Genomic DNA, 12,875 nt, shown 5'->3' with positions numbered 1-12,875 from the left:
TAGGATGGGGGAACTGGGAGGCTGGGGTGAAAGGAAATAGGATAAAGGATAAGTACTATCTTAATACAGCATCCAAGTGGTTTGATTCTGGGGAACGCGGGTTTGGCCGCAATGACGCTTTATTCTAGCAGTGCCCTTTTAATTAGATAAAGGAGAACACAGGACCCACTTATTGCATTTAATAGCGCCTATTATCGTGACCAAATGATACTTGGCAAGTGTAGAATAGTCCGGATCAAGGTGTATAATACGGTGCTAGAGTGCCTTCTCAACTATAAGATATAGGTTAAAAGATACCTGTAAGTAGCTGTAGGAGTGGTAATTCTTGGCGACCAATTCACAGGTCTTCAGATTACAGTTATGTCTCGTATTCACACGCTCGGGAGAGAGACTAAGTTGTCTAGGTACTCTAAGGAATCGACTCTATGCTAAATCGGTAGAACTTTTACACCTGCAACTCAAACACTAAACGGAGAAGGGGCGGTCTTCGAATAACGATCTGCAGTGGAAAGCGGCATGAACAACGAGTAGCTGGCGACATAAATGTTATAGCAGCGAGTTCTTGGACCCGAGGCTCGGCGAGGAGATCAGGTATTTCTATACAGCTGCGTGACCGGACGGTGGACTTTGGTTCCACTAAGCTCCCTTTCAAGCCTTCTACTTGACCAATCCATGCATCCTCTTTCCTCTGGGCTCAACTGGATACATTCCCTCCGCCGGCAGACCAGGTCATCTAGTACTTGGGGCGATTGGGATCACCCTGACCGACCTACATCAGTGGAATTCCAGATCGTACAACACGGCGGCCACAGCTCTGCCATCGATTTGATGCCTTGTCGATTACAGTGGGCGAAGAAAGAATCAGCCAACGAACGGGAACAACTGATACGCGCGGTTTACGAGGCCTCGTACCTCCGAGCGGAAAATGCCTACTACCGGAAAGTACGGCGCGCCGCCATTCTGTTTCAGGCCGATATCGCGTCCATTCTACTCAGTCATGACTCTGTACGGCAGTTGCGCGTGTGTCTTCAGCAGATTCAGCAAGCTACTGCCCAGCAAAGCAGACGGTCAATCTGGCGGCGACGGAGCGTGTTTGGGTCACCAGCAGTATCCAGCGCGAGCCTCCTCTGCACCGCACTTGAAGATCTCGAGCTCGCACTGAACCGGCTTGACGACAACTACACTAGGCTTCAGAGAGCCCACGCAGCTTTCGCAGAAGCTCTGCGACAGATTGATCAAGAGTACGCAGATTTCTTCTCTATAAAGTTAGGCAACGAGCCCGCGCACTTCTAGTTCAAATGCCAGGTACGACCTGGAGTCAAAGCAGAGGCGCTACCTGTCAATCGTAACACAATAATTTCCGCAATCATTTATAACATTGCAACGGTACATAATGTACATACGTGACCATAGAAATCAGCTGGCAGAGGCGGTAATAGCAAAAATATCAACAAAATCAAAGCAGTCCCCGCGACGGCCACAGTATTCCCGGGAACGAAGGCATATAGGCTTTTTACACCTGACCAGGTGCATAAACATTGCTTCTTAAACGCTGTTATGCTCCTTTTCTTGGAAGCGTAGGTGTGAGCAGCATTTAGTGCATTGAACCTTGATCGGACGGCGTAGTAATTGGTGGGGACCGCCAATAGATGTAGCCAAGGATTTCCAGAATCGTTTCCAGTAACTCATGCTAGCATTCATTCGGTCAGCCGCGCACCAGAATGGTCTATGTCTCGCATACCTCCTCAGCAATAGCTGCATCAATTTCCGTACACGAGATAAGCCAGTTGACCGCCTCGTGCTCCAGGCTTAATGAATCAATCCACCAATCGACTTGGTCAATATCCCAGCGTCCAGTCGTAGTCCGAAGATAGGGGCATTGCTCTAGGATCACCTGCAGCATCTGCCAAACCGCTGAAAGTGGACGCCGATAACCACGAACGTGAAGGATGTGTGAGACAGCAAGATCAGTGAAACCGCGAGATATGAAGTAAATCAATATAATGACCTCTGCATCTGACCACCGATCGTCCATTCTGTGGTGATGGCTGTAATAGCAACTTCTGCGGCCCCAAGCAGACGGAAATGCGCAGTGATGGCTATCCCGAAAGGGGTGCCACAAGAGACCTCTGCATGGACAATAGTCATACGAGAAGCAATGTGAGCTAGAATGGCAGGTCGTTAGCGCCCAATTCAACACTGGCTGTATCATTGAATACACCTAATCATCTCTTGTTCCTAACCCCGCCGAGCCTGTTCCACTGAAGAACGGACAAGGCACGACTAAATCGCCCTTATTGGGGTCTAGTGTACTACCTATTAGTGTATCTAGTGTTGACCATGTCCAGGTGGTTCTCTCAATAGTACGTATACTGTTACCAGCTTTCTCTTGGTAAAATGATGAATATAAAGAATAAAAATTACATTGCGTTGCAAATCCGAGTACGTATCCAAAGGAACGACCCAGGCTTGTGGGTGTGAGACCTGCTAGACGCGAAATCTGCTGATTACATGTACATGGACCACCGTATAGCTCAAAACGCATGCAATCAGCATAAATTGAATTTCGTGTTCGGACACTGTTTATGATATGATGTTCTTAGGCTTGCGCATCTTGTGCACAGTGCTCGTCCTTGTCTTCTATCAGCGCATTATCTTCATCACATAGGGACATTAATTGCTTGGGACCGGCAACCACCACAGCATGTCTCAGGTGGCCAGGAACGGCTGCCGGATCAACTAGGCGGTGCCCTTTAGAGGTCAGTCTTGCATAGACGAAGTGAGGATGGCTGTCAAGGTATTGCTTAAAAAGGCGACGCGCGCGGGGCAAAGGCAAATAGTACACAGTTGCCGGTGTTCCCATCTCGTACAGAATGCCTTTACCCTCTGCTCCTGATGATCCTGGCGATGGCAGGTCTTGCGGCCTCTTCCGAGTCTTCCACCCCAGAAGCCCGAGCCGAGAATGTGACGAGCCAGCAACCGGTGACACCGCGGTTGGAGGACATTTGTGGACTGGTGTATGTTTGGGGTGGGGAGAATCTATTCGTGTGCTGGATGAACTGAAGGGATTACTGTCGCCTATCCGTACCAGCTCCGCCGAATCAAAGAGCGGCCTTCTGGCAGGCTCACCATGTGATGAGGCGGCTGGGGAACCATAGCTAGACGGGCTGTAATCGATTCGTTGCCCGGGTGTGGTACCATCCCGCCATACATCGTGCAGCAGCAGCTCGGCACTAGTCCTCCGCTTATCTGTTTCCAGATGACTGCCATTAGTGGCAAGAACCCTCCTTGGCTCGCGACACAATGAGGGGGATAAGAGATGCACACTGTGATCCGGGCTTTGAAAGGTGGCCACAGGCTGAGACGAAAGGAATTTATGCTCCTTGTTTCGGCCCTTGTAGGTGCGCAGGGACGGACTTGCGACCGGTTCGGGTAAGGTTGGAAGGTTGCCAAGGAACGCCTGAAAGATATCCCGAGCGACCGCAAATGGAGTCAGGTCCTCTCCTGCAACACAATCCCGGTGGGTGTCTATATTATGCAGCGTCAGGAACGGCTGACTTTGCAAAAACGTCATTTCAGAGGGCATGCCGCACCGATGGCGCAGCTTCCAGGGGCCTGTCCAATTTCGGGTTAAGTGGGGCTCTTGGAAGTGTCCCTGGCGTTGACATTGAACTGGTCGGAGCCCCCACTGCTGGAGTATCGCAGCAATTTTGGGTGTACGAAAGCCCTGCGACCACGCAAGATGAGCCAGGGCCGTCCAACAGCGCTTAGATTTCTCCCGCGATCGATGGACGCGTCTTGCTGCTCCACGACGGTCGCGTAGAGGCATGATGCTGACCAGATGGGGGAAGCACCGCATGGTGAATAGCCATAACCGTCGGTATGCGTGGAGGAACGTCGCTCGGCCATTTTTTGTATGCGGTTCGGGTGCGCTGTAATAGTGCCAGAGGCAAGTTTGGATTGTATCCCCAGGAGCATCTGGGATGAGCCTTCGCAATGCCAGCGCACACGGCAGGAGATATTTCGTATCCTCCATAAACGTGCGTAGCGACGGAATGATAGTCGCTACAGAAAGAAGCCGACGGGCAAGGAGCACACGTCTCTCTGGGTCTGTCACTCCCGGAAAGAGTACGCCTATCGACAGGAGGCGCCTGATAAAATCGTGGTCAGTGGTAGACCATACCGGCGACCGGCCCTGCAACAGCCGAACAGATTCGGCATCCAAATCGGAGACATGTTGGGGGCCCATGATATAGGCCCAGACATTCAGGATGTGCTGGATGTAATGCGCATGCTCCTTGCACTATGTCAGTCTGCATTTCTGGTTGATCTGCAACATTTGGGATGTTGCGGGTTTCCTACATGTGGGCATTTCATACGCAGCAATCGGTTGATGTTTCCCGCCATGAACCCAGGACGGAGCCCAGGAATCCGCAGCGCCTGAAGAAGCATGTTCAGTAACGGCAGGTCCTGTTGCCGGGCCTGGAGCCGCTCAATAACCTGCTTCTCCTTCAGACTCAATCCACTTAAACCTGTCTCGCCATGGCCAGCGAGCTCGTGTTGTCGGTACAACTCTAGAGTATCTTCATCCGGTATGAGCTCCGAAATGGAAGGGCAAGGGTGGTACCTCAACACCATTCCTCGAGGAAGAAAGAAATGTTATGCCCATGACACCGCTTTACTACTCACTAGGAATGCATAATAAGCATGCTTCTAGTGTCAATGGGCGGCAGAGCTTACTCTGAACCGAACTTGCCCATTGCCGTCCGTGTTTCATGTAGCTCTTATATATCTTTGGGAAGACAATTATGATATCCAAACCCAACAATCAATAGGCGCTGATTGTACCCCGCTGTACCAGCCAGGGGCGCCTTACAGTAAAGGAAAAAGTATCTTTTTGCAGCACAAGTTCTCGGAGTTTTAAAGTAATGTGGAGCCTACCTTTCTCTACCCTGGCTATCTCTCCGGTGAGAAGTCTGCCGAGCTTCTCTCAGTACTGTATTCATATGAACGTTCAGTTTAGAATAAATTCTGTCTTTGCAACGGCTTGAAACCCGACTAATTTTCTTTTCTTTCGCTTTTCCCCCCCATTACATTAGAAACCCAGCAGTAGCTTGGACCGGCCGTATAATTGGAAAGATACAAATCACTCCACTGCGATCCTGCCGTAACTTCTCCGTACCTGCTTCGTCCCTGGGTGAATACAAGGCTTAGCTGGCTCAACAAATGCCGGAACTGTACTTCTGGACCAATAATGCGCCGCATACCGGGCTCAACGAGTACGGTACCCATCCAGCCTGCCGTATCACGCCCTTTTCGTCTCCTTAGACCATGCTTGCTGTTTCTATGCTTAGCTCAAGAGCTATTCCTCAGTCTATTCTGGAGCCACTCTTCTTGACGATTCTCGAGATAGGCACAGCGTACAAGGCAAGCTGCCGCTCGCTTGGGGTGCATTTTCTTCACGAGAGTGGCCCAGGGTGTGTTTTGACGACGCAGAGCGAGTAATCTTGAATCATCCGCAGGTGTCCAATGGCTATCGTGACGCCTATGCTGTTCAGCGTACCCTAGGTCCGGGGCTGTATTCGGGATTTCGGCTGTCGACGGCTCCTGTTGGGTAGACCTTTTGGCCTTGTCGGGGATGGATCTCGGCTGCGTGGAAGTTGATACATCACACTGAGATGGACCGGAATGTCTACCGTCGACGCTCATGTTTAGCAATCCACTCGGGTTCCAGTGCTTGTTTGGTGAATTCCTTTCACAACTTTGATGGACGTGATTGTTGGAAGACGACATTATCCACAATGGTGGGGAGCGCCAATGCAATCGGCTTTCAGCGGGGTCTCTCGTACGTAGAGGATGTTCTCAGATACAATGTATAGAATGTCAGGATATAGAAATATGGAGGGAATATACAATCAGTGAAGGGTACACATAGACAGAATTCGCCCCGGGCAGATACTATGGACTGCTCGCTATATTAAATTGTCCGTACGGGCACCTGGGTATTTGGAATAGCGTCTCACCGGATATCAATTTATTCTTGATTCTCTATGTCTGGCTAAGCTCCCCTCGGCTCGGTGCTTGACCTAGTTTCCCGTGCCACTCAGCCTGCTGAACTGTACAGAATTAGTGAAAAGGTTTGTTATGATAAAATGTATGTTCTTGAACGCCCTAATTCTTACTCTAGGTATGTCTAATTATGTTATGTACCGACAGGCCCCACTCTATGCATGATTATGCAAACGTTGTTATTACCACTGCTGTAAGTGGTGTGATTTTACAGTACTGACTCAGTCCTACCAGTACCTGCTCCATCAACTCGCCGTTTGGGCAGATAATTAACACCTATGAACATGTCTTGAGAGTATGATTCATCATTTCACTTGATAGATCCTGTATAAGCTGATGATATTGCTACCTTGGTACTGGATAAGGGGTGATTGGGTATATTCCATGCAGTGGCCCCATGTGTTTGCATCGCGACATGACGTTCTACATATACCAAGAGCAAGTAGTGCATGCATTCACCCCTTCAGACGAAGAAATCAAGGTCTGTGTAACAGGCCGGATATCCTGGAACACTTTCCCCAACCTAGTATGAATGCTTATATAGCCTGGGATGCAAGGCTGCAGCCAAAAGCCACAATAGCACAACACATGGCCCCTAAGCTATACCGGCTCGCGGATCCCCATTCCATCCGAGCAATACCCGGAATGCCACGACGTACCTCCTCCTCAATAGAAGACTGCAGAGTGCCTAGAACACCGGAGGATACTGTGAAGCATACCAGGCCGCACAGACTGGCAACTGCCATCATGAGCCACTTCAGCCTGTGCACACAAGCCCACGACCACCGTGAAAAAATTAGGACCAGGGTCACGGCAACAGATATCAGTACCAGACCAATGGCCATTACAGACCGGGCACCTCTCCTGGCCGTAACAGCAGCCGACTGCTCAAAGTTTTGTAACTGTGAAACAGAGTCCCCCAGCACGAGTTGCATGGAAGGAGGCAGAATAGTTGAAAGGTTTGCCGGGAACGGATGACACACCCGACGGCTTGGACCAGCCTGAAAGCACAGTGCTTGGGTACCGATAGAAATCCAGTTGGATTCACTCGTATCACCTGTCAAGATGCCAGGGCGATCAGGAGCCGTGGTTGCTGTGAGGAGAGGCATATTACTAGCTGCTGTGGTGGTCTCAGCAATATTGTCATCTATGCTGGCCGATGATGCTGTGACGTAGGTCTCGCCCATGGTATGGGCCTTCTTGCCGCGCTTGGACAGGAGGCCCTCCCCGTTTAACTGAGAAACGTGATTAGTTATGTTCCAACTCAGTTGCTGCACATTGTATCACTGCAGATGCTCAGTAGTGGTTACCAACTCACATGAAGAGTGGCCACTCCCGCCTGCTGAACAGGGGGTCTGGTCAAGAATAAAAGAGCCAAAATGTCGGCCACTAGGGAGGCTGCCAGAAGCCCTGCATATATGAAGGTAGCAATTTGCCTCTTCTTTCGGGTCTTTGCTGCGGTGGATGTAATTGGGGCCAGGGCATCTTCTATGGTCAGACGACCAGTGGGTGGTCGTGAAGACATATGCCGTCCTCCTCGGGTGCCGTTGCGTGCAAACTGGATGTGCGCCGGCCTTCCCACAGTAGATACCATATTGTATTGGTAAGTCCTCGTCACTATGTTTTCGAATGACTTGTTTTCAGCTGCGGCGCTGATGTTTCTTCGATAGCATGCAAATACATACAAGTTAGGTAAAATCGTGCCGGTCTAAGCGCCAAGTGACAGTTGATCTTTTATATGTATAGAGCAGGGAGAGTCTCTGCAGATAGCCGGTTTCGAAAAATCTTTGCGGCTGCTAATTCATCAAGGTTAATCGCAGTACCCTGAGCTCTGCCAAGCCTCACACATATCAGTAGGGCTGCTAGGATCCACTGCTGGCTCATGAAGTTTGGAAATGACATGACAATTGTGGGTCCACCAAGACAGTCTGTGGAGAATGGAAAGTGTATAGTCGTACAGCATAATATTGTTCAGGTTGCATGATGCCTGGCGACTTTAATGATATAAAGCCCGCTAATCCTCCGAATGCATTCAAGTGCTTCCATCTATACCTCCTGGACTACACAAACAAGCACCAGCCGCAATACTTACAGGGCTCCAATTCACACGCAGGCTTTTTGCTTTCAAAAACTTCTATCGGCCTCTATTCAAATCCCATGAGCTCATCATACGCAAGGCAGCAGCCTCGGCAAACAGACCTCACGATGCCCGATGAAAATGAACCCAGCCCTGCTCGGCTTGAAGACGTAACCATTCCAAGTCCTGCACGGATGGGATGCAGCACTAGCCCCGATCCGAAGGCGCTGAGCAGTGGCAGGGACCCGGTAACGCCCTCACCAACGAGGGCAGCACTGGATTCCGACGCAATCCGGCCAGCCGCAGACCTGCCTACAGTGTCCTCGGCCAGGATTCATGCTCAGCCGATGCTGTTGCCGAGTCCGATCCCGCTTGGGACCTCTAGATCACCCTCCATCACTGTGACCGATTGGGACGCATATTCTCGCCGAAACGCCGCAGCTCGTATCTTGACATTGCAGTTAATCGGTTGTGTGGACAACGATGACAAATTGCGTGATGAAGTTGCCTCCTGGTACCAAGAGTAAGTCCGAGACTACAAAATTGACTCCAAGCTCAAATGCTGACCAAGTTCCCAGATTTCGATTTCAGATATGGTCTCCACTGGCATCGATGATTGGTATTAACTGGAGACAGGTGGAGCAACTCTGTTGGCAGATGGGGAAGGAGGAAATTGTCCGGCGCGCTACGAAGCGGGTGTAGACCATGATATTTCAAGTTTTGTTACGGACTTGAATTTCGAGGATGATACAACAACATTTATTTTGTCGCTGTAGAGTTAAAAGAGCGCGAGAAAGGCACTCTTATGGTGGATCTAGAGTACTGTACATTGAATGTGTCAAATTCTCTTATTAGACCTTTTGTAGAAGTAAGTCCTTCTCACACAGTCCAGCAGAAATCTCAACGGGGCATGTTATCTCTGCCACAATGCTGTAACCCTGGAATACTGCGAAGCCCAACATGATGTCGCTGAGAATATGTTCCCGCGCGACGACACGACGGTTCGCGTGGAGCACGCCAGGAAGCGGGCCATGTAAGTTCACGTATGTCGGGCAACAAATCGGGCCGCATGTTCCCCGACAGTTGGCTGGCTCCGCATTCCGGCAACTGGCGTGGTCGGAGGGTTTGGTACCGGGCCTGTCTGCGGCGAAGGGCTGTGTGGTACTCGCAGATCATCAGAGCGGGTATCTGAAAGCTATGCAGCTCGCGCTCGAACCGACGGGATCGCGACGTTTGGCGTGACTGATGCGAGATGCTTCTATATTCGGACACGTAGGTGAGAGGAGCTTTTGCATTTCTCACAGAACAAAGGACACGGTAGCGGGCCCCGAAAGGAGTCTGTATGTGTCCCATGATCCTCAGATACTGTAGGTGCGGCACAACAGGTGTTTCCAGCTGTACTGTTTCCATGACACTCGACAAGGTCTCCATGACAAAAGCTCCTTCAAGGTAGACGTGCATGCCTGCAAGATTATGAGGCTGCCCAAACTATGAGGTCCGCTACTTTGTTGATGTACGAATTGCCTTGGGGCTGACGCAAGGGCATCCTTCTAAGATGTAATTCTACAGCATACGTTTGCCAAAGATGCGCTGCAACCTCTCATGAGTCAAACACTAATTGATTGTGTATTGCCCCCCGGTAGTATGACTTGCCTGCATACACAGGCGGTCCAGCCGTTCTGACCCGTAGTGGAGACTTTCGGGTATATGGTTATTCCGCGATTAGTGGGAGCGCCCGGAGTACATGGGCATGCCGAATCGGGGTAGGGTATTACGTGCGATACGCTTTTCCTGCTACAGACTAGCGTGTCTCCCGCGTTCGGTCTACGGTGGGTTGTGGCAACCGATGGCGGATTTCACCTACTCGCTGCAACCCTAAAGAGAAGATCTTGTCAGATTGGGTTTGTGATTATGCCTGATAAGAGTATTAGATCAATCATACATACCGCGCCTTCATAACAAAGGTACCTATAAAGTATGGCATTGCCATGTATTGATCGCTTTGTTCGTTCCTGCAGAGTTCCAGTCAGAAACTGCCCGACATGACGGAAAGAAACAGTACCATCCCTGGAGTACGCAATGTCTCCCGTCGTCGAGAGACCATATTCCGGAAATGCCATGAGCTCAGCAAATTTGGAGTCGGTGTTTGGGTCGTGATCTGCACCGGGGCGCGCGACACAATGTTCAAATCATCCAACACTGCGCTTTTCGAACAGCTGGACCGCCAAATGGTATGTATGTCGATAGCGCTGGAGATACAGTCTGTATTATAGTTGATGCAGTGCTGATCTGCCTTATTGCAGATCCGGGCCTCCCGCCGGCCAGTATTGAAGTACAGCAGTGACTATGATCGGCTACCGCGCGGAAACCGACCACTGCGATTGATTGACCGCCTCAGGTAGCGAAGCAGCATACCATATGGAGGCTGGTACAGTCTGCAGCATCGTCTTAGCCCGGGCTAGGAAGACGTGTGCTTCACTCCCATCATTAAGCGGGAACAAGCGTCCAAAGTTGGCAGAATGGGGTTTCCGCTGTGACACTGGCGATGTGCGAGCGAAGTCATCCAAGGACTAGTCTTGTCTCGTTTTTTTTTCGGAACGTTGTACATACTGTAGTTCTTTCTTTGAAGACGTCTAAGCAAACTGGAGGATGACTGACTGATCTCCACAAATGGCACAGATAATCAGGCACGTTATATGTACATAGAGAAGGACCCTTAATTATGGTGACACATGCCGGTACAGTATTGATTTTGATCGCCAGAGCTGGGCAAATATGGATTAGTAACCAGCGAATGTTCCTTGGCCCTGATAAACCCATGCCATTCGCGTATTATGTGATTAATCTGCAAGCGGGAGCTGCGAGTATCTTTCGTGCCACGACGGATCATAACCAGGAGTAATGGTGACCGAGGACCAACTACTGCATCTATGCTTCCGTAAACTAATCAGTTCAGGCGAAATTCTTTGCCTGTCAAAGTCAAGCTTTCGAAATAGCCAATGCCCGCCGTAATCGGCATAAAATTTAGCATAGAATATCCTTCCCCCACGTTCCACATCACAAGACAACCAGATTGACTCTTTTCGAGAATATGTACTGATTTCCTGATACCAGCGCAACCCAAGCTAGGATTTGATTAGGCGGGGATCGAACGCGGCGAGATTACGAGCAGGTCGTTACAGATCGTTAATCATGATAAGGCAATATCAAATAGCACTAGGCGATTGTGAAGCGATCGAGTTTACTATGAATTGGCTGGTACGTTCTATGTTATTTCGGAGCAAATTGCTCAGGTCAATGACATAGCCCCTTGACCCTATCATTTCATGTTGGGTAGGTACTGGCTGTTTAGACCTTTTTTTTTTTTTTTTTCTTCTTCTTCTTCTTCCCTCACAATTCAAGGGGTAAGCTTGGTAAATGATGGGTAGATCCAATTGTCCACCACAGGTGATTAAGGAAATCTACAGCTTCAAGGAGATTTACCCTGAGGATAGGACACATCGATATGATCCGAAGCAGAATATGCTCCTCGCCCTTCAATCCTACCCAGATTACACCAGCAATGTGATGCTTTATAAGGCAAGGTCCAGAAGCTGATGAGAGGCGTCCTCGCAAGATCCACGCTTTTCGGAGGGCTAATTAACTGCCTGGCGCCTGGTTGGGAGGTATAAAATCAACATTTAAACCCGTCACTGGTCTTCGGAATAGGTCTCTAAAACCCCTACAGATTGCCGGTTGCTCATCCAATACATACATGTACCTTCAGTCTTTCAGAATGCCCAATTTGAGTCAGATTTCACGGGAGGTCTTTGATCTCATAACGGCATTACTTAGCCCAAATTCCACCAAGATGCTGGCAGATGCCCTTCTATTCAGTGAAAGCCAAGAAAATATACTTTGGAGAGCGATTTTCAAGAGCGATGGATGGATTAATAAAGCTTTCGAGCTAGGGGCCTGCCCTGTTCTTGTGGGACCAAAATTACATGAGATCGGGAGGCCCAGCTACAGAGGCTCTCATCGACATCACATCCTTTTATCGACGAACGATGATGCAGGCGACCTTCAATATTTCCAAGATCTTCTTTTTAAGTCTCTACGAGAAGGTCATCGTTATGAGCCAACTGAATTCAAAATTATCCTCCCAGAAATCACTTTCGTCAGCCCAAACAAGCGGGAGATGAAGATCCCAGAGATAGCGCTCTATGTGCATGACGCCATCTTGCCTCAAGAGACCCTCGTTCTTTCGGGGAGAACTATTCGGAAACTCTTTGAGAAAAGCGCTCTACGGACACAGTACTCTTTTGCAAGCCAAAAAAAGATCTGCACTGTACAAAGCCCAGCCATTTACGGTGTGGGAGGGAGTATTTCAAAACCCGAGCAGCTTCTCCCGATATGTGGCATGCACCTCGTTTGTCGCGGAAAGGAGTGGCTGACAGTTTTGACAGTACCAAAATGTCCTTCTGTGTCGCCGGTTACCAATGATAGTCATCTCCGGAGAGGTCGTATCATAGGTTGGGAAAAGAAAAGGCGGTGATCGTGTTGGACGTTTCATAGAGAGTGAATCAGACCACTAACCTTTGACTTATCATAAAGTGTTAGCCTTGGATTTCTTGCTGTAATATACTATTATGTACAGTACCAACCCGTAACTGTCCTTTTGAAGCTTTGGCTTTGCGTTACCCCTCACTCGTTCACGGATAACGTTGTTCTGGTTCTTCCTTCGCTTTAT

General features: G+C 49.6%; 1 protein-coding gene across 1 annotated transcript; it reads left to right on the top strand.

The window, feature by feature from the left end:
* Nucleotides 1-11,921: 11,921 nt before the first annotated feature.
* Nucleotides 11,922-12,680, top strand: An08g11640 (hypothetical protein; the record flags this gene model as incomplete). The annotated part of the gene is made up of 1 exon (XM_059749455.1): nucleotides 11,922-12,680. The coding sequence occupies one exon, from the start codon at nucleotides 11,922-11,924 to the stop codon at nucleotides 12,678-12,680; it is 759 nt and encodes a 252-aa protein (XP_059604236.1).
* Nucleotides 12,681-12,875: the final 195 nt, after the last annotated feature.

Source organism: Aspergillus niger, assembly GCF_000002855.4.
Source record: "Aspergillus niger supercontig An08".
Classification (NCBI taxonomy): Eukaryota; Fungi; Ascomycota; class Eurotiomycetes; order Eurotiales; family Aspergillaceae; genus Aspergillus; species Aspergillus niger.
This window is presented reverse-complemented; position numbering and strand designations above follow the sequence as displayed.